Here is a 22,457-nt window from a genome sequence, read left to right as displayed (position 1 = left end):
CTGAAATATCAGTTTCCCTTCCTAGGTTAACAAAATTAAATTTCAGTATCGCTAAAAATTGCTTACGCATATCAGAAGGCTAAGGGCACTGTCACTACCACTGCCACAACCGTTTCTCCACCACCCGCCGCGTCCCTCGGCGATCCGACCCGCCGTAACCGGTCGCGTCCGCCGTAAAGCAACTAAGCACTCCGCGCTATGGACTTCGACGACTTAGAAGAAGCGCCGGTGAAGGCCACTTCTCGAGTCTCCAAGTTCGCGCCAAAATCATCAAAGCTCAAACCTAAACCAAAAGCGGAACCTGGCCCCAAAACTGAACCTCAACCCCAACCCCAACCCCAACCCGAACCATCCATCTCCAAACCAGAGCCTCAAGAATTCGTTGCGACTGTAAAAAAGAACGAAGATGGCGTAGAAACAGTGTCACCAAGTCATATAAAGCCCGAACTCAACACCGATGTCCAAATGGAAACGGAACCGAAATCTGAACCCGAGGACGAAGCAGAAACAGGACGAGATGATCCCATGGACGAAGATACTCCCGAAGATACAGTTGTACGGGAAATTGACGTTTTCTTCACACCTTCTATTGACGCCGAGACTCAGGTTCGCGTTTCGCTAACGCCATTTTGCTTGTTCGATTCGGCAGTTTTTTTTTTCACAATTTCAGAGTAATTTTTCCTTGTTGCTTTTTAGTTGTACGTTTTTCAGTATCCCTTGAGACCTAGTTGGCGACCTTACGACATAGAGGACAGATGCGAAGAGGTATGTTTGTTGAATAGTTTTTTCTGGAGGAAAATGGGATATGAATCATGTTAATTTTCCTTCTAATTATTATTGTGTAGGTAAGGTTGAAACCTGAGAGTTCAGAAGTGGAACTTGATTTACCCATTGAAATGGAGTCAAGTAATATTGACAGAGAGTTTGCCAATAAATACAACGTCACGAAGCAGGTTTACTTCTTTATCACTGTGATTATCTCTATGATGAGCTGTACAGCATTTTTGCATTTCTATTTTGTCTTACAAACCGCAGTAAGTAAAGTAAAATAACCAAGATGTTTGGTGATGACGAAGTTTCCAGGGCTTCTTGGCTCTAAAATTAGCAATGACCCCAATACATTGTTTGAACTTTAATCCATGCAGCTGGTTTCAACTAGCGCTATAATGCTTGATTGGTGTTGATGTATTCTTTATTTCTACTTTTTTATTCCGTGGTATGGTAAACCTTTTTGTTTGTACAAGAATATTTGAAGTTGATGCTTACAATTGAGTACTTTTTTTTGTACTTGTTACGTGTACTGGAAAAGCATTATATTGTGTGCGTTGTAAGTATGATTGAATTGTTTTAATTCTCTTCAGACTTATGCAACTTCCTGGAAGCCACCTCGTGCAGGTGGACGAGCTGCAACTGCTGCTGGGCTTCTTATGGGAGATAAGGTAATTATTTACCCCATTCTATTTTATGACTTGAACGTTGTATTATGTTTGCCATTGCAACTTGGGATATTATTGTCCTATGTATTGAACACTTAATACTTCTGATGAATTAGGATGACTGTATCCGCCAAAAATACTCCTCTAGATGAATTTGTTATTGGTATAAGATAAGACATGTCTTACTCAGGTCTTGAATAACAATTAATTAATTTTTTTTGTTAATGATAAAGTTCATTGAAAAGCTAATGCAGCTTGGCATACTTTTTAAGGTATGCTTCAATCAAGAGTGAAAACGGGGGAACAAGGTATAAAGCGTGTCTTCAAATAAATTTGGCTCCTCCCTTTCCATAAATGGGAAACCTTGGATTACTACCTTAAAAGAAAAATAATTGAACATAATCTTGTAAAGACTTATCAGGTTAGAATCATGCATGATTCACTCGGCAAAATTGATATGCTTAACATTTACTTGCAGATGGTTATATTTAGCATGTTAAAATATTACATAGTTCAGACGCGTTATCTTTTCTGAGAGCATGATGGTTTTATCAATTTTTCCTATGTGATATTCAAGTTGATTGTTATTTTAGAAAAGAAATGTAAATTTGCCTACCTTTTTCTTCGTTACAGTTACACCTGCATCCAATTCATGCAGTTGTGCAGCTTCGCCCAAAATTACAGCATCTGAATTCTGGTGGTTCAAAAAGGAAGAACGTCACCTCTGCTGGGGCAAATGCTACCGTCAAAACTGAGGGCTCAAATGAAGAAAAGCCTGTTGCTACATCAAAGAAGCAGGTACCGTGTATTTCTTTCATTCATGCATCATAGTTATTTTATTATGTCAGTTTAAATTTGACTTCACAAGAGCAAGGTGCAGGAATTATAGTTTTCATACATTGGCATTGACAATCTTGAATTATTTTTCCATGCACTTTTTTAGATGATTAGGTGGTTTAATTTAAGTTGGGTCAAAGTTTTTGTTTCTTTATACGAATCTGGATCTCAAGTAAATGTAGGATTAAAAAATCCACAACAGGCATGTATGTCCGCCCAAAAATAAGAAAGTTACAAATGTTTGGTTGCTGCCGCATACTTACAAGATCATTGGCTTTGTTGTTCATAAATTGCTAAATTAATATTTAGCAACTAGCACTTTGCTTCTATTTGTGCCAACTATGCTTGAAGTTAGACACAGATTTTGTTATCTTGTACGTTAAGTTCACAAGCTGTCTTGTAGCAGTATCAATCCATCTTGCAATTTTTATTTTTCTGGTGCTTGTATTTGGTTAAGGCTTGTTAGCTAATTTCCTTCTTGCTCATATATTTTTCTTCTTTGTTGCAGAATAAGCCAACTGAACCATCTATTGAGCAAAAGAATGAGGATGATGAGGTATTATAGTAGTTAATGCCACTGTGTGATTTGCATATGATGTTTTTTGGTCTCTGCTGTGCATCTGCCCTGCCTCTGCAAAGTTGAGTTTCAGTATAAATCCATTGCTCCTCAGACTTGCCCTGTCTGTTGTCTCCATGTGGAAGTTTTGTGCCAGACGAAGTAGTCTTGTTGCTGGGAAAGCCGCCTCTTTATGCTACCATTCCTTGTCTAGTGAACCCTCTTCTCATTGTCAGAAAATCATTACTTTTGGCTGCTTTCTGCTGGTTGCCCTTTTGGGTCTGTCTGTGGGTCACCTTGTAGTGTCTTACAGTTCGTTTAATGTAGTTTCCACTAATAAGTTGACATGCACTCTTTATTGTTCAATAACCTTTTTCTCTTATTATATGATGACAAATCCTAAGGGACATTAAGGAAATAGGGTCATTAGTCCTAGAGGATAATATATTTTTATAATATGAAATTCATATATTTAGTTTCATTTCCACTAATAAATGTTTATGGTTATGATCATGAAGAATGGATGCAGGATTAGGACGATGGTTGTTTTTGTGTTTTTTTCATGGAACAAACTGTAACTTGTTATACATTGATAAATAATATGCTCTTCTCTTAAATTAATTATGAATTAGTTCCATATATTTTCATTTTCTGTCAAAAGAATTTCTTAAAGGTGATTTTGTCTCATAACATTTTGTTTATTTTAAGTTCCTGTTCTAATCAGTGTTTTTTTTTTCTACATCGTGTGAAGAGCTGGCTTCCTCTTAAGTACCATGGCTGCAAGAGTGATATCTCGTCCAGATATTTGGAGCAAATGATGGCACAAGAAAGTTCTCCAATAGACTTCACAATGAAAGCGTAAGATGTCCTATTGTTCTTTTGGCAATCTTATGTGATATGTGAATTACTAAATATATGAAGTTTGTAAATCTTTGATTCAGGTTTGATTATGTTACCGCACTGTGTCCTGGAGGGACTAGCAACAATTTATCAAAGGGTCCTTCAAAAAGGTGCTGTCTTCCTTGATTGTCGAATTTATTTAACTTTTGCCCCTTCCTTTTGAGTAAAGGTTTTCCATTAGCTGTATGTAGGACTCACTCTTTTCCCTTCTGTATCTGCAAGTCTGTCCTTTTCTGATATTTATTGTTATATACTTTCTGTTGTTTCTGTTGACTTCTTGATATTATGTTTCTTGCTCTTATAATTCTATATTGTTTATCTTTATTGGTTTATTCTATTGCAATTGGCTTATAGTTCTGACTATTGTGTGTATGCAAATTTAGGGATCTACTATCATTACCCGTGGAAGAGCGACTTAAGAAGATGCTTGAGGTTTGTAACATTATTTGTTTTTGATTGAGATAGGGGCATTGAGATCTAACAAAATTCTTCCTCTTACTTCCTATACCTGTTCATAGTTGACTACATTCTTTTTTTAAAGAAGATATTCTGTATTCCCAATTCACTACTGGTGTTTTAGGTGTGTTAACTGTTATTAGTGGATATATTAATAGCAAATAACCTGGACATGTGCACCAAATTGCTCATTGATAAGATTGCAAGCACTGAAGTTCTGCTTTCAGTATGAAAAGTGTTTGTATTTAACACTGGTCTTAATTAATTGTTAATGAACTTGCTTATTTGGGTGGTGGCGCACACATCAGCTAATGTCTTTAAAATTAGATTGGCTATAGAACGAATTAAAGCAATTATTCAGTTTATTGATTTAACTGTAGTTGAAATAGTGATAATTGAATATTTATACATATCCATAAGTAATAAATTCAAGCAAAAATTTTAATTAACATCAATCGACTGCATAGTCTTACAAAATAAAAAATTATGAGTTAAATATTAACCTAAATATAGTCAAATTTGTAGTTAGATTTTGTATAATACATATCAAAATTGACAATGGGTTCAAAGGACGTCATGAATATTATAGGTAGGGGATTTTAATCTGTTTGTGAATTGAATCAGCTAGTTCTTGCCAGTCAGTGCCCAATTTCATTATTTACCGACTGGCTTCCTGATCACCAGTTAAAGGGATGGGACCTAACTTATATTGTATTAAGTGACTCGTAGTTGAACTGGCCCATCTGGTCTAATTATCTCAACTATGGTCTCTACTGAACTAAGTAGTATAAACAGCCATCACCACATGGCATTTTCCTTTGAGGTGGGATATGCTACAAAGATCAAATACTGCTGTAATCTTCTATTTGTGAATCATGTTTTGCTGTGCTACATTTTATAACTTGCCTAACACAACTCTTTATGATAGACATATCCACCACAGCGTTTCAGTGCTATAAAACACTTTGCACCTGAATACTCCGAGGAGGAAATTCTAAAATTCCTGCAGCAACATGCGCTGTTGTTGTGGGGACTATGGACTGCAAAAAGTTCGTTGCTATATCCTAATGGTGGCGCGGAATCTTTGGCCAGAGATTATGTCTTACTAATGTTTAGCAAGAATTTGAAAGTTCAGTCTTCTGATTTGAATGTTCGAGGTGAACTTACTACTCACGTGAAGGAATTCCTTAAGCAATTTGGCTTGGAAACAGCCAATCTTGATAAATCTGCTGGAGAACCAAAACCTTATTGGAAATTCAAAGAGCGTCCTGACGAGTCATTCAAAAAACTCTATCCAGATATTGTTGAGAAACAGGAAAGACTTTTCAAAGGTTTGGAACAACATTTACCTGGTCTTGTTTCAAATGCTGGAAAACGTAAAATTGGTAAAAGTGCTGTAGCAAACCAAGGTGTAAACAATGAGGCTCTTAAAACAGTAAGTTCTGATCAAGGGACAACGAGTCTGGCTGGAGTGTCTACGGGGAAAATGACCATGTCAAATGAAACCCGACATGCTCTACCGATTGCCCTCAAGAAGCTTTTTCAGACTAACAAAGTTTGCAGGTACGGTTATAGAGACAGACATCTATCGTTTTGCTTTGGTGATTTCCCATGTTCAAGTTATTGATGTGATAATATTTGGAAGCACGATAGTTGTAGTTAACTTCATTCCACTTTCCACACACGGGCTCTATTTTTATTTTTTTTGTAAATGAAGAAATCACTTTTCCCTTTTGTTATATAAGATTTGTGTTTTTTGTTAACGTCTTATGTTGTATTATGCATATTTTTAAAATGTTGTATCCCCGTGTTCTGGATTATATGCTTTTCTTGATATAGTATGCAAAGACACCAAGATCACAAGCTGTGCTCACGACACTCCTTGAGCATGTAACTAGGTCCCATGTGGCATCAAGAATTTTGATACTATTTTGTACAGGAGGGAGTGTAAATCCCCATAAAACTGTGCTGTATTTCTGTGGCTGTGGTGCTTATGGCTGGAATTATCTTAAAAGTGTCAGTCAGTGAGTAGAAGAAATCATTTGAGCTAATATTCTTTTGCAAAAACAAATAAAAGAATGTTTTCTATCTTATTCCAATGTCTTGCTGATTGGAATTTTTGTTTTGAGTGGTTTGTTTGGAGTGATATTGAGGGACTTGTACACATAGGTGGGTGATCTGAAGAGAGATAAAATTTGTATGTGTTACAGAAATGAGGTGGTTATGGTTCCTGGGCAAGTTGTTTTATAAATAACTTTTTTTTTTCAGCTAAATGTCTGTGGTGGTTTCCCTCAAACAAAATTCTTCATGGCAATTGGTTATTTGGATTAAGTCAGGTTTAAATAGGGATAGGTTGTAATGCCGCTGATGCCAGTCCTTGAAAATTAACCTCAGTGATATGCATCTTTCTGACCAGTTTGTCACTCTTAGTGTCATGGTGATGGTAATTGTATGAGGGGGAATTCTCCTCCAGTTGACATTCCATCGAAGAGAATTTGGCTCAACAGAAGTTCTATATTTTTATCTTGTTTAACAGTTGTCTTATACTGTTTCTATTTATATTGGCAGTTTCAAAGTGATATGCCAAGGATTGCGCGAAATGGCAGTTTCCAAAGCTATGCTTTCAAAGGGAGATTCTAAAATTGCCGTGGATGCAGCTCACAGTCTTGACGGTCCACATAGTGAGTTAATGGCAGTCATAAACGAAGTTGCATCTGAAATCCATGGACATTATGTGTTGAAATCATCACAAGATGATCCGTTCAGGTTTTTTTCTCTTCCTCGCCTCACCCCCAAAAGGAAAATTGTTTTCATTCCATGGGAGGTCTGAAAATTAGCATATTCCATTTGTTAGATAATGCTAAGGACTGCTTCTGTCTGTGCAGAGATGTTGTAATTGATATGCTTCGTGGAAGTGGACCCAATGCCAAGCTCAGGAAGGCTGAGATAATTGAAGCTGCAAGGAGAAAACTTGGAAGAGAGGTCCCTAACAACGAATATAACAAGGTAAATTTTTTTTTTCATGAGTTGGCTATGGTATGCTACTTATTTATTTGTAGTTTACAAAAAATCATGGAGGACCGGGCATGGATATGATGCAAGTAAACGAGGTGGACGACGACACAACGACAGAAAACTTTGCACAATCTATCTTGAGACTTTGATCAATAGCTATAGATAATAAGATAAAAGAGAATGAATGTCACCTGTGTAGTGTAGCCATATTAATTTAAAAGTAGATAGTGATCTTATTAACATGGAGGTAGCACAAATAAAAGTTGCAAATTCATTCTTAAGCTTGATGATATTTTCCCTGCTTATTATCCTAACTTTTGTTTGTCTTGTTTTGAAACAATTCCAGGTGATGAGTGAGTTATGCGTTTCAAAAGGTTCTGTTTGGGTCTTGAGAAACGGTGATGGAAGTAACCAATGATTGGGTTTTTGTTCGTCCACACGAATGGAACTCGTAATCATTTGCTTTGCAGAGCTTATTGGTAATAGTCATTATTCTCAAATGTGCAAATTTTCCACCTTTTTAGCTTTAGATAGGGAGATAAAATAGTTATTTTAACCAAAAAGAAAAGGATAAGAAATTGGATGAAAGAAAGATAGGAATGCCCGAAGATTTTACCTTCACCTATTTATGATTATTTTTTTTCTGTTTCTAGACTAGATGAATTTATACACGCTGCTGGTTTCACTTGAGATTATCTAAGGTTATCGTTAACCCAAATTCCTTTAAATTATATTGAAGTGATATTCATCCCTTTAAATTGTAAATCATCATAATTATAATACGGTACATGTTAGGTTTTTTTTAGTCACAATTATAACATTGAAAAATAGTTTTTCTATTAGAACTTTACTAGATGGTACAGCCATGGAAACTTATATTTTACGTGGTGGCAAAACTCCCTTGAATACCATAATTGCCTTGTTGAAATTATGTAACGCATTTGTTAGTAATTATTATAATTAGCTAGTTATTATAATTAACCAGTGAAAACACGGGAGTTACTTGTAATTCTTTTACAATAATAAAATTATTATTATTATTATAAAATTAAATATAAATCATTTTTTTAATTTTATTGTAGATAGTTTTTATTCATTTTATAAGTAAATTTTTAATTTTAAATGATTATTTAAAAAAATGGTTAATTTTAAAGAAATGATCATTTAAAAGATGATATTGATGAATTAATTATTTTAATTTAAAAATGATTTATTTTTAAAAAAATGAAAAATAAATATGGATTAAAAAAAATCCAGTAGATATATAATCATTGGGTTTTAAACAAACCAAAATGAATAAGTAAAATGAAAATATAAGGAAGATCATAACAAACAATAGATCCAACACAACAAATTATTGATTGCTTTCTTGGAAAAGTGAATGATACTAATAAAAATAAATTCTTAAATTCAAAGTCCTTAAAGATATGAAAAAAATTTAAAATGAAAGATGTTCAAACGATCCAAAATCGCAGAATATATATTTATAAATATTGTATCGTTGTTATTTTCTCTTTACTGTCAATATTTTGATTTATTTATTTCAATGCGCATAGAATAGGGAAACAGTTGATATTAATAAAAGGAAATTTAGTCTCTGAGAATACTTTCATGTAAACAAATTACATTAAATTAAACTAATAGTAACAAATAATTTTATATTCACAAATGTAACTTCAAACTGGAAACTAAATATTTATTGATGAAAATGGTAGATTTTTTAAGAAAGAAAAATGACCACTAATTAAAATGTCTCTTAAAAGTGAAAATTCAACAAATATTATAAGTAAAACACACAGGCAAAAATATTACTTATTAAGTAAATATATAAATACTACACATGAATTCGCAAACATATACACATGAATAGCTTAATGTACGTTTATATGAATTATTATTGATACGCGTTATTCGTCTCAAACCTATGAAAAACGAAGTTTTTGTCGTAAATAAAATACATAAAAAAAAATCTTTTTAACATTTATTAACTATCACAATTATATAGATGAACTTATGCAATCACTCATTTTAAAACATAATAAAACTTGTAAAAAAATATTTTAAAAAAATGAAAATGGAGCAGGTGAATATGCATTTGTTCAACTAATTCATTAAGTTAAATATAATATTTTTTTAAAAGGGTAATTATTTTTATAAAAGAAGCTATATTTTCTCAAAAAAATCATATGGATTTTACTAAATTCGTTAGAAAAAATCCAATATTGACGCATATATAATTTGACTGATAAATTGACCAGAACACTAATAGTTTTATAAAAAAAAAAAAAAGGTGTTTGAAAAAAGAAAATGGTTATGGAAAATAAATGTGAAGTGGAATAATGAATTTAGGAGTGAGAAAGAAGTTTGGAAGGTAAAGAAGACAGAAAAAGTACCTCTGAAGTCCAAAGGAAGTTATCCACTTAATTATATGACAATTAAAAATAATAATTTTAAGATATGAATTGAGAAAACCCTGTAAAAGAAACCCTAAATATGATATTTTTAAAGAAAAGTTAAAACACTCTGTTCCAATTAAAAGGAAACAACAGAGAGAAAGGGAAAGGGGGAAAACAGAGTGTTGCGTTGCGTTGCGAAGGGGTAGACTTTGCCCAGTCGTCACGCGTTGTTGCGAGCACCGAACACTTCACTGTGAAAAACGAAAAACCCTTTTTCCGTTGATCTTGTTTGGATCAGAATCAGAAGATGAGCGATAATCTGATGGAAAAGGTGAATGCTTTGGGGGAGCGTCTGAAAATCGGAGGAGTGGAAGTGGGTCGGAAGATGAGTGAGGGAATGAGTTCGATGAGCTTCAAGGTCAGAGAGTTCTTCCAGGGCCCGAATCAGGCCGACAAGTTAGTCGAGGACGCTACTTCGGAGGCCCTAGACGAGCCCGATTGGGCCCTGAACCTCGATCTCTGCGACCTCATCAACACCGACAAGCTTTCCAGCGTGGAACTCATAAGGGGAATCAAGAAGCGAATCATGGTGAAAAGCCCTAGGGTTCAGTACCTCGCCCTCGTCCTCCTCGAAACCTGCGTCAAAAACTGCGAGAAGGCCTTCTCCGAGGTCGCCGCCGAGCGAGTTCTCGACGAGATGGTCAAACTCATCGACGACCCCCAGACGGTCGTCAACAACCGGAACAAGGCCTTGATGATGATCGAAGCCTGGGGTGAGTCCACCGGCGAGTTGCGATATCTCCCTGTCTTTGAAGAAACTTACAAGGTTCTCTCTCTGTCTCTGTGTCTCTGTCTCTGTATTTACTTTTATTTGAATTCAAACAGTTAGAGACCAGTGTCTGTGAATTAATTAAATGGTGTGAGATGTTTTTTGGTTATGTTTATGAGTTTTTTTTTTTTTTGCTTTTTGTTTTTCAGAGTCTGAGATCGAGGGGTTTAAGGTTTCCTGGTCGTGACAATGAAAGCTTGGCTCCTATATTCACTCCGCCTCGTTCAGTTTCTGCTGCGGAGGTTGATGTCAGTCTTCAACAGCAGTTTGAGCATGATGTGCCTGCGCAGTTTGAGCATGATGTTCCTGTTCAGAGTTTTTCTCCTGAACAGACTAAGGAAGCTTTTGACGTTGCCAGAAATAGCATTGAGCTTCTTTCCACTGTGTTGTCGTCTTCGCCGCAACAGGATGCTTTACAGGTATGATGTTAGTAGTTGCTATTTTTGAATGTGTTGTTTTCTTGCTCTCGGTTGATTTTTGCCATAAGTAATGTAGGTTTGGATTAGGACCGATTTGTGTTATTTGCGGATGGAATATGGATAGAACTTCAGTTGCTTTTGTATGCCTGTGATGTTGCTGCATGATCTTTTCTGTCATCAAAATTTACTCTGCTGTGTAAGTTTGATCTTGATGATGTTATGCCTTGACTATTAACCGCATCATTTAGGATATTGATGAAAATGTTTCACATTTCACAGTAAGAAAACGAACAATTTTCTTAAATCTATAAAGCTTGTCAGTTTGCACTGACTGGTGATGGAAAAATTGTAGATACTGTGGTTATGGAAATGTTATCCACTGTAAACAACTTGGGTATCATCTTCACAAAGTTTTGTCCAGTGTATCTCCGTATTTTACTCTGACTCGTGTGAGTGCTTATCTTGAACTACTTTACTGTGTCAACTTGTGAAATTTTTTTATTGGTTTACAATTGTGTGTTATACTATATAGATATAGTCATAAAAAATCGTCAGTGGTATTTGTCAATACAAGACTGAAATATGGAAACATCAAAAAAGTGTTGTAAAACTGAAATAAACTAAGAGACAGGTGAGGGAACCGATTTACTGATGATGTTTTGAGTGATAATAGTAATGATATCCTCTCCAAAGAAAAAAAAAATGAACTGCTAATGCTTGTTATAGTTTATTTAGATTTTTTTTTAACGCTAATCACATCTTCTATAGTTTTCCAGTAACGAGATCTATTACCCCCTTGGCCTTGATAATGCAGTTATGGGTATTGTTTATCTGAAATTTTGAATTTTGAATTACTGGTTTATTAGGATGATGGGTACTACAAAGAGGGATGCCATTTACTCAATAAGTTATTGATTATGCTATTTACCTAATAAGCCCCTTGTCCTCATATGATATCCATTTACCAAATTAGGCAACAACCAGTCAAGAACTTATCCTAAACTGTTCCATAAATAAAAAACTCAGTTTTAACCATGTGATGAACCTTGCTAGAGAAGAATCGTATTGAAGCAGACATTGGTGAATTGCCAAAAATGTAAATGTGACCATTTCTTCTATGTGCAGGATGATTTGACCTCCACACTTGTACACCAGTGTCGTCGCTCCCAAACCACTGTCCAGAGAATTGTTGAAACTGCGGGGGACAATGAAGCACTGCTTTTTGAAGCCTTGAACGTTAACGATGAGATTCAGAAGGTTCTCACCAAGTACGAGGAGTTGAAGCAGCCTGCATCTGCTCCACTTCAACCTGAACCAGCCATGATTCCAGTTGCTGTGGAACCAGACGAATCACCACGCCATATTAAAGAAGATGCCTTGATTAGAAAACCAGCTGGATCAAGAACACCCCAGGGAGGAAGCAACGATGACATGATGGATGATCTTGATGAGATGATTTTTGGGAAAAAAAGAGGTGAAGGATCAGATGGGGGACACGACACAAAGAAGCAGCAATCACCAAAAGATGATCTCATCTCTTTCTGAGCTGCAATACTGATTCTACAATGAATATAGAACAAACAGAGTGCTTTTTAATGTCACGTTACTTTTATATCCAGATGTTGATTCTGTTCTGAACTTTGTTCAGGATTCAGATTGCTCGCTCCATTAATTTTTTTGCACTTTGTGTGCAACTTATGTTTGCATTATGGTATATAAGTTATTGACAGACAAGATATACGTGGGAAACTCTGGATAATTTCATTCACTCTCTGTCATCTGTTATTACTCACATAACAATCATTTTTTCTTGTTGATGTATGATACCGATTCTACTTTTTTCTGCACTTTAACAATGTCAATTTTCTTTCTATATTTTGAATGTGAAAACCTTCATTTCGGATTAATCTATTACCTACCAATGAAACGCGTTTGGTAACGCAGTTACGTCACTTATGAGGAGAAAACTTCTATGGATATGGCATGGCATAATGGCACATGATATGAACATGTGACTGAGAAATGATAACGTTTTGGAAGAATAAATATACAAAATAAGAAAGAATGTAGCATTTTGAAGGATTTGAAACGGCGTTCATTAATATAATGTTAGTAACAAAAGCACGTTACAATTATGACAGAGACATTGGGTTGGGTTTGACGCGTGAACAGGCACGCTAACACCTAAAACGCTGCTTTTTCGGTCAAGTTATGTTTTATAGCGGTGAAGTATCAAAACAATTTTCTTCATGCTTAAATTATAAATTTTTGGTGTAAATATCTTTTTCGTCTTTATTTTTGTAGTGTTTGTTGCAGATGATTTTTACGCTGTTTAAATTAGTAATTAGTAACGGTCAGTACACGTAACACACTTCAATGCAACATAATATCAAAAAGTGTCACTTATACAGTGATCCGTTACTGATTTAACGACGTCACAGAAAATGATCAAATAAAACACAAATTGCGAAAATGAGGACCATTTTAAACATTCGATAAAAATGAGAATTGTTGTAAACATTCTGTTAAAATGAGGAACATCCGTAACAAATACTACGAAAATAAAAACGAAAAATGTATTTAAATCTAAATTTTTTTATTCAAAATTGAGTTTTGAGTGTATTATCGTGTTATATGTTTTCTGTTTCTTTAAATATTTGCATCAGTAAGAAATACTGAAAACATGTATTTCTTTTTTCGTAAATCTTTTACAACACTAGAAATATTGAAAATAAAAGTGCTATGTTTACATTGAAATGAAATAAAAAGCTTCATTAAATTGTTCTCAGAACATTTTCTTGTAACTTTTTTACGTGATTATATTAATGTATGCCTAATCTCATTTAAATCTGAAATCTTCAACTCATATTACTGTATGAAACCAAATCATAATCACATTAGTATTCTCTGGACTCAGCCAACTCTAATTTTTAGATTATATTTTTCTTTGTAGGTGGTGAAATGGTTGAACACTTGAAAAGTTCAGTTGGCAAAGTAAAATATAGAAAATTGAAAAAAGTACTAAAACCCACATACTTTAATTTAAACTTAAACGAAGAGCAATTTTCAAAGCAAGCGGTGGAGCAAGTTATTTTGGAATTGATGTCAATCAATCTATGAATTCATATAATATTTAATAATAACCCATCGACTTCTAAATCGTAATCAATGTCATAAGAACTTTAGTTAAAAAATAATGAAGTTACAAAATTTATAGTTAAATGTGGCATAAGAATTTTAACAACAGTATTTATGTAGTTTTACTTTGTTTAACAAATAAAAATGTTCATAAATTTATTTTATATATTAAAAAATTAAATAAATAAATAAATAATTTTAACGTTGTTATTCAATTATTTTTTTTCTTTTTAATTGTTTTTCTTTTATTTTAGTATTATTAAAATTAAGATATAATTAAATTTACAAAAAGCTTAAATGAAAAGATAAAGCAGCAAATTAAAAAAATTGTTTTTTTTTTGTTTGGAAAATAATTGTAGGAATAAAAGATAAAAAATGTATTTTTTTTCTTTAAAAGATTTGTTATATAAATTTATATTAATTTAATTAGTAAATTTAATTATTTCAAATTTCAACATAAAAAATTAAAGATTATTAATTATATTTTAAACAGTTTCGTAAATTTATATTATTTTAAACAATAGAGTTTATTATTCTAAGTTCCAACGTATAATAAATTAAGTATTGGAAATTATACTTATACAGTGCTTGCAGCAGTTAACATCTTCCTACATTATGTAGTTGGGAATGGATTACCTATTTAATTTTAATAAAATATTATACATTAAAATCTTAACCACTGAATAGTTTATAAAATCAACATTAATTATAACTCTACTTAATAAGAAAAGATAGTAAAAATAAGAATTACACTAATTATATATAATTTAGTTTTAAATTTAATTATAACATGTATCAACAAGACTAATAATTTAATAATAAAAAATATAATATTACTGATTGTTCTTCAAATTTTGATTAATATATAAAATATACTTTATAATTCTTACAATCTTACTACTGTACTGTTTACACTCAGATTTTCCATCATTACATATAAAATTATATTCTTATCTTAAGATTCTTATCTAAAATTCGTCAAAATAACATTATTAAAGCCAATTGCCATGTTTAAAATACCAATTGTTCTAAATTTTGAAACTTAATCATGATTTTATTTAAAAAATACATAATAAATTTAAAATAGCAAAATACATTTAAATTACTCATTTTAAGAAAAACCCTTTTTCTTTTTTTAATAAAAAACATGATTAATGTTGTTCTTTTTAGATGGTCATCATGAATTGATATTTATTTCTTAACAATTTACAACAAAAGTTCACGAATTTTTAGGGTCCACACTTAGCATTTTCTGCAACTTTATGAAAAGCAAACTAATTTAAAAAAAGTGGAGATTATTTTTTATATTTCAAAAGAATAATTATAAAACTATACCCTGAATAATGCATTTCTCGAGGGCGTGTGATATTTTGTCTAATTGTCTCCATGTTCTGGTACTCTTTTACAATAAAATGAAATGTTTTTTTTTTATTTGTTATGTCGGTTTTTAATAGGCAATGATGAATTCTATTAATTAAACACCGACCACTGTTCTGCAGTTTCAAACGTAAAAAATAAATAAAATAAAACTAGTGAGAGATCAAGCTATGTTCTCTTAATGAAAAAAATAACATGACATAATTAAAAGAATATTGCTTGACATCGATACATATTATTATTAATTAACATCATCAAGAACCTAAGCATAGATAATGAATACTGTAAAAAAGTTAAAATCAAACTAGTGAGAGATCAAGCTATGTGTTCTTTATCTTAATGAGAAACATGACATAATTAAAAGAATATTGCTTGACATTGATATATATTATTATTGTTAAGTAACATCATTAAAAACCTAAGCATAGATAATAAATACTTTTTTTCATAATAAAATTTATTTAATAATTAAAAAAAAATGAAAGATTGTCCATCCAACATACCAAATTGTTCTCCAAGCCCTTTAATAATTGAAATTTCTTTTCAAGTTCCTTAAATTCGTACAAAATGGTCCCTACAATTGCAAGTGATAGAGTTGTACAATTCAATCTTTTTTATATGTTTGGAATAATTGAGAACACTAACTGAAATTCTGAACCTTGATCAAATGGTCATGGTTTTTAAAACTTTATGCTGGTAAAAAGAGAAACCATATTATATAATGCTGTTGCCTAAATAAAAAAAAAAAAAAAAACTGTACATATTTATGAAGAGAAAGTATCAAATGAAAAGTTAATTAAACTTCCAAAAGTGTATGTACAATTACTGAATTAAAATTAATACAAATCATTAAATGGAATAAAAGTAATTTAAATCATTAAATATATTTTATCCTATTTTACTGTAATTCTAATATACCAAAAATAAACAAAAAAATTAAATAACCTTCTCATTTGCAATATGAATGTTATTAATTACAGAAAATGCATTTTATAAAATAAAATAAAAAATATAAAAAATGTTTTAACGAAGACTAATTCTGCACCTGTCTTAGCTCTGTCTAAATTGCGTGTGATTGTGTCATGTATGCGCGTTTATTTGTTTGTATTTTGAAGCCTACAAAGGTGACAGTTGGAGAGCGAGTTCAACACTTTATAACTTTTAAGCTTTCTATCAGATTCAAATTCAAAACTCATCTCTTCTCTTCTCTTCCCTTCTCATGGCTTTCTGGTAAATTTACCATACACAGATCTGAAACAAAGTAAAGAGGTAATCTTCATTTTTCATCTTTTGCACTACCCTTTCTGTGTAACAAGCATTCATGGTTGTTTTTCTACCCCAAGGTTCAAGCTTTTCTGTATGAATGATGGCTGAGCTTAAAAAAATGACAAAGCTGGGAAATTGTGAATTGGGCATTTTCTTTTGCAAAAAAAATCTGAGCTTTTTTAGATTTATGATTGTTTGTGAGTTCATTGAAGCAGCTAAGTCAAAGGGGTTTACCAACTTTAGCTGACTTGTTAACGTCGTTGCTGCTGCTGATTAGAAACAGCAGTGTCAAAGGGGTTCGTGTTTTTTCTTTCGTGTGAAGATGACTTTTGTAACTTTTTTTCCTATCAGAATCTAGTTCTACTTGGAGCTCTAATCTCTTCGGGTTGGTTTTGTTCCGAGTGAAAAAAAAAAAAAAAAAAAGAACATTTTTGGATCTTGTAGTGGGGGGTTTATGGAAAAAATGCCCATGGATTTAGTCTCTGCATCTTTTTAGATTCCAGTGAATATATGGTCTCTCCTCTTTTCAACTTATTTTCTACGTCCACATAAAAGTTTTAATTTTTGGGTTTCGCTTTTTTGTTTCTGATATCTGTGAGGAACTGTTGAAATTATCTGATAAATCTTCAAGATTTTACTGAGATCCAGCCAGCTTTTTACTTGTTTGATCAGAAAGGTGTGTATTGTAATGGGGTAACAGGTTATATTTTGTTTCAGCTATCTGTTTGATACTTGAATAATACTTGAATAATGTGCATTTTTTTCTCAATTTTTCTCTATCACAGCACTCTTAGCTATGGATGAAGACTCATCTTTGAAATTTGGTTTCAGTGTTTTTTGTGAATTGAAAATTATCTATAGCTTTTGATGAAGTTCTGATTTTGTAAATTTCGGAGTTTCAGGATATCATAATCAGTTTTTGCAGTAAAAAAACATGGCCTCAAAAGTGTTTAGAGCAACCAGATCATCTATATCAACATCATCTGATGCAGGTGATGGCCAGAAGCCCCCTTTACCTCCGAGTGTGCAATTTGGTCGGAGAACTTCCTCAGGTCGTTATGTCAGTTACTCCAGAGATGATCTTGACAGTGAAATAGGGAGCACAGATTTCATGAACTATACAGTGCATATACCAGACACCCCAGATAACCAACCTATGGATCCATCAATCTCACAGAAAGTTGAGGAGCAATATGTGTCAAATTCACTTTTCACAGGTGGATTCAACAGCGTTACCAGAGCACATCTAATGGATAAGGTGATAGAATCTGAAGCAAATCATCCGCAGATGGCTGGTGCAAAAGGGTCTTCATGTGCAGTTCCTGGTTGTGATTCTAAGGTGATGAGTGATGAACGTGGTGCTGATATTCTTCCATGTGAGTGTGATTTTAAGATATGCAGAGATTGTTATATAGATGCAGTGAAAACAGGAGGTGGTGTTTGCCCAGGATGCAAGGAAGCGTATAAGAACACAGAACTAGATGAAGTGGCTGTAGATAATGGACATCCTCTTCCACTTCCTCCTCCACCGGGTGGAATCTCTAGAATGGGGAAGAAATTGTCCTTGATGAAGTCACAGAAGTCAACGTTGGTGAGGAGCCAAACCGGAGACTTTGATCATAACCGGTGGCTCTTTGAAACAAAGGGGACCTATGGCTATGGTAATGCTATATGGCCAAAGGAAGGTGGTTTTGGAAATGAAATAGAGGATGATGTTGTTGAGCCAACTGAGTTGATGAATAGACCCTGGAGACCACTTACTAGGAAACTCAAGATACCTGCTGCTATTCTCAGTCCATATCGGTATACAGTCTTTACTCTTAAATCACTTTTTCCTTGTAAAATATGGCTCTTTGTTTTGTTTTCTAAATGTACTTACTATCTTAAACAATGATCTATGGTTTGAGTCCTCCAACAAAGAACTGACATGTTAACAACTAGGAGTGATAAGTGATGTGCATGTCAACATTTGACTAATTCATTGTTCTATGTGTCTGTTTGCAGTCTTATCATTTTTATTCGATTGGTTGTCTTGGCACTGTTCTTGGCATGGAGGGTCAAACACCAAAATACTGATGCAGTATGGCTGTGGGGCATGTCTGTTGTTTGTGAGATATGGTTTGCATTTTCCTGGCTTCTGGATCAACTGCCTAAACTATGCCCAGTGAATCGATCCACAGATCTTAATGTTCTGAAGGAGAAATTTGAAACACCCACCCCTAACAATCCAACTGGAAAATCTGATCTTCCAGGAATAGATATATTTGTTTCTACTGCTGATCCTGAGAAAGAACCTCCTCTAGTAACTGCAAACACTATCTTGTCTATTTTAGCTGCTGATTACCCTGTTGAGAAGCTTTCTTGTTATGTTTCTGATGATGGAGGTGCACTTCTAACTTTTGAGGCTATGGCTGAAGCTGCAAGCTTTGCTAATACATGGGTTCCCTTCTGCCGTAAACATGATATAGAGCCCAGGAATCCTGAATCATACTTCAACTTAAAAAGAGACCCTTACAAGAACAAAGTGCGGCCTGATTTTGTCAAGGATCGAAGACGAGTAAAGCGCGAGTACGATGAATTCAAGGTTAGGATCAACGGTCTGCCGGAATCTATTCGCCGCCGATCTGATGCCTATCATGCAAGAGAGGAAATCAAGGCCATGAAAGTTGAGAGACAAAATAGGGGAGATGAAACTTTAGAAACGGTAAAGATTCCTAAAGCAACATGGATGGCTGATGGAACTCATTGGCCAGGAACTTGGTTGAATCCTACATCTGAGCATTCTAAGGGTGATCATGCTGGTATAATTCAGGTATTAAATAGATCCTTGTACTGTTTTATTCTAGTGTCAAACTAGTGTTATTGAGTTAACTATGATGAATTATTTTGTTTAATAATGCAGGTGATGTTGAAACCTCCTAGTGATGAACCTCTCCCCGGAAGTGCAGATGATACAAGTATCATTGACCTAACTGATATTGATATCCGTCTTCCCCTTCTTGTCTATGTTTCTCGAGAGAAGCGACCAGGCTATGATCACAACAAGAAAGCCGGCGCCATGAACGCCTTGGTTCGAGCATCAGCAGTCATGTCTAACGGTCCATTTATTCTCAATCTTGATTGCGACCACTATATCTACAACTCAAAGGCAATGAGGGAAGGCATGTGCTTCATGATGGATCGGGGAGGTGATCGCCTTTGTTATGTCCAATTCCCACAGAGGTTTGAAGGGATTGATCCCTCCGATAGGTATGCCAATCACAATACTGTCTTCTTTGATGTCAACATGAGAGCCCTTGATGGACTTCAAGGGCCGGTGTACGTGGGAACAGGGTGCCTCTTCAGACGGATCGCACTATATGGTTTTGACCCGCCCCGATCCAAAGAGCACCACGCAAGTTGTAATTGTTGCTTTGGCCGTCAAAAGAAACATGCATCAATGGCGAGCACCCCAGAAGAGAGTCGGGCACTGAGGATGGGTGATGAGGAGGAGGAGGAAATGAATTTATCACTGTTCCCCAAGAAGTTTGGAAACTCAACTTTCCTCATCGACTCTATTCCGGTGGCTGAATTCCAAGGCCGGCCACTGGCCGATCACCCTGCCGTGAAAAACGGACGTCCGCCCGGTGCTCTCACCATACCCCGCGATCTTCTTGATGCATCGACGGTGGCAGAGGCCATTAGTGTCATCTCGTGTTGGTACGAGGACAAGACCGAGTGGGGAAACCGTGTTGGGTGGATCTATGGCTCTGTGACGGAGGATGTGGTTACTGGATATAGGATGCACAATAGAGGATGGAAATCAGTTTACTGTGTGACCAAACGTGATGCTTTCCGCGGAACTGCTCCCATCAATCTCACTGACAGGTTGCATCAAGTCCTTAGATGGGCCACTGGCTCAGTTGAGATATTCTTTTCAAGAAACAACGCTCTTCTGGCTAGTCCAAGAATGAAAATTCTTCAAAGAATTGCATATCTTAATGTTGGAATCTACCCCTTCACATCCATTTTCCTAATTGTCTACTGCTTCCTTCCTGCACTTTCCCTTTTCTCTGGCCAATTCATTGTGCAGACCCTCAATGTCACTTTTCTTTCTTACCTCTTGGGCATCACTGTGACTCTCTGCATACTTGCAGTGCTGGAGATTAAGTGGTCAGGCATTGAGCTGGAAGAATGGTGGAGAAATGAGCAGTTCTGGCTGATTGGAGGGACAAGTGCTCATCTTGCAGCTGTGCTTCAAGGTTTGCTCAAAGTCGTGGCAGGGATTGAAATCTCTTTCACCTTGACTTCAAAGTCGGGTGGTGATGATGTAGATGATGAGTTTGCTGATCTGTATATTGTGAAATGGACATCTCTCATGATACCACCTATCACAATTATGATGGTTAACATGATAGGAATAGCGGTTGGAGTTAGCAGAACCATATACAGTGTGATACCTCAATGGAGTCGTCTACTTGGTGGTGTTTTCTTCAGTTTCTGGGTCTTGGCTCATCTGTATCCCTTTGCAAAAGGTTTGATGGGAAGAAGAGGAAGAACACCTACCATAGTTTTTGTATGGTCAGGCCTCATTGCAATCACAATTTCTCTCCTCTGGGTGGCCATCAACCCCCCTGCTGGTTCTAACCAAATTGGTGGTTCATTCCAGTTCCCTTGATATACCTCATTCTTTTTCTCACATCATTATGTCACCAATTTCTTCATTTAAATTAGTTTCTCTCTATCTATCTTTCTCTATATATAATCACTCTACATATTGATGCTACTAATGGATGGACTTAAATTATGCAGTCTGGTATGGTTATGAATTTTTTTTAGAACTTAATTCCAGAGATGTCATAATATTTTTGCTGTCTCCTTTTGTTCTTACACAAGTCGGTGTAAAGGAAATTTATTCTTTACTAACTCCTTATAATTTTAATCTCACAGATTTTACAATAAAAATGTGTTTTAAAACAATATTTTTTGGTAATCAGTTAATAAATAGATATATAATTTTTATTTGTAAACTTAATTTTCTATTCATTTTAAAATATATTATTAAAATATTTTCGAGTCCTAAAAAAAGAAAAACATGTTACACAGTCGAAAACACTATAAATATTATTACAAATAGCCTATTGTTTTTATGAAGTGAAGCAATTTTGTTTGACCTATCAAATAAGAAGTTAAGAACATTCCTTTTCATTATTGCTAATTTAAATCATAAATGATAATGAGTTCCAGAAGATGGTCCAAACGAATTAATTGCATAGGCGTTTATTATTGGTTTGGAAAGGTCCCAATCAATTGTAATGTAATGTGTGACAGGGAGCCAGAAGTTTCGGATACCTATTCGGCTTGGGCCAGACGAGCTGGCCCGCGGGTCTGCTAAAAAAATATGGGGGTGGTTGCGGGTTTGTGTAGGCGGGTGGGTTGATTCTAGTCGGTTTATAACATTAAATATTCTTTTTTTTTTACATTGTTCCTATTATTATTATTATTATAATAATAATTGTTGTATATAAAATAATGATTTTGATTCTCAAATATAAAATATTTTTTTATATATTTTTAGGTTAATAAATATATACTTGTCATGTAAACTGATATTATACTTTAAATATAATCTTGGCTACTATCGTTGCTTGTCTTTGGTTAGTAAGAATAATTAAAATTACTTTGAGAGAAAATGAATATAAATTATTATAAAAAAATAAAAAAATATTTATTTTATTCATTACAAATGCAGGCCAATCCATGAGACGATCCAAAAAATTAAATTCATTTTTTAATTACAGGTGACCAAAATGTAGGACGAGCCAAAATAGATCAGACTGTCTCGCTTTATCA

The 22,457-nt window shown here is 34.3% G+C and overlaps 3 protein-coding genes across 3 annotated transcripts; all 3 read left to right on the top strand.

The window, feature by feature from the left end:
* Nucleotides 1-9: 9 nt before the first annotated feature.
* On the top strand, nucleotides 10-7,918 carry LOC114173862 (SIN-like family protein). The gene is made up of 13 exons (XM_028058513.2): nucleotides 10-606; nucleotides 697-765; nucleotides 846-953; nucleotides 1,362-1,439; nucleotides 2,070-2,234; nucleotides 2,782-2,829; nucleotides 3,581-3,687; nucleotides 3,771-3,839; nucleotides 4,113-4,161; nucleotides 5,114-5,748; nucleotides 6,754-6,951; nucleotides 7,071-7,191; nucleotides 7,547-7,918. The coding sequence occupies exons 1-13, from the start codon at nucleotides 199-201 to the stop codon at nucleotides 7,616-7,618; spliced, it is 2,127 nt and encodes a 708-aa protein (XP_027914314.2). The 5' UTR covers nucleotides 10-198; the 3' UTR covers nucleotides 7,619-7,918.
* A 1,799-nt stretch (nucleotides 7,919-9,717) lies between these two features.
* On the top strand, nucleotides 9,718-12,691 carry LOC114173525 (TOM1-like protein 1). The gene is made up of 3 exons (XM_028057985.2): nucleotides 9,718-10,422; nucleotides 10,575-10,844; nucleotides 11,970-12,691. The coding sequence occupies exons 1-3, from the start codon at nucleotides 9,904-9,906 to the stop codon at nucleotides 12,387-12,389; spliced, it is 1,209 nt and encodes a 402-aa protein (XP_027913786.2). The 5' UTR covers nucleotides 9,718-9,903; the 3' UTR covers nucleotides 12,390-12,691.
* A 3,767-nt stretch (nucleotides 12,692-16,458) lies between these two features.
* LOC114173839 (cellulose synthase-like protein D3) lies at nucleotides 16,459-21,469 on the top strand. Its single transcript, XM_028058487.2, has 4 exons — nucleotides 16,459-16,628; nucleotides 17,528-18,428; nucleotides 18,630-19,437; nucleotides 19,528-21,469. Exons 2-4 carry the CDS (start codon nucleotides 17,560-17,562, stop codon nucleotides 21,280-21,282), a joined length of 3,432 nt encoding a protein of 1,143 aa, XP_027914288.2. The 5' UTR covers nucleotides 16,459-16,628; nucleotides 17,528-17,559; the 3' UTR covers nucleotides 21,283-21,469.
* Nucleotides 21,470-22,457: the final 988 nt, after the last annotated feature.

Source organism: Vigna unguiculata, chromosome 2 (assembly GCF_037176805.1).
Source record: "Vigna unguiculata cultivar grain cowpea cultivar isolate G323 ecotype 2 chromosome 2, ASM3717680v1, whole genome shotgun sequence".
Taxonomy (NCBI): Eukaryota; Viridiplantae; Streptophyta; class Magnoliopsida; order Fabales; family Fabaceae; genus Vigna; species Vigna unguiculata.
The sequence above is the reverse complement of the archived record's forward strand: the minus strand, read 5'-3'. Positions and strand labels throughout refer to the sequence as shown.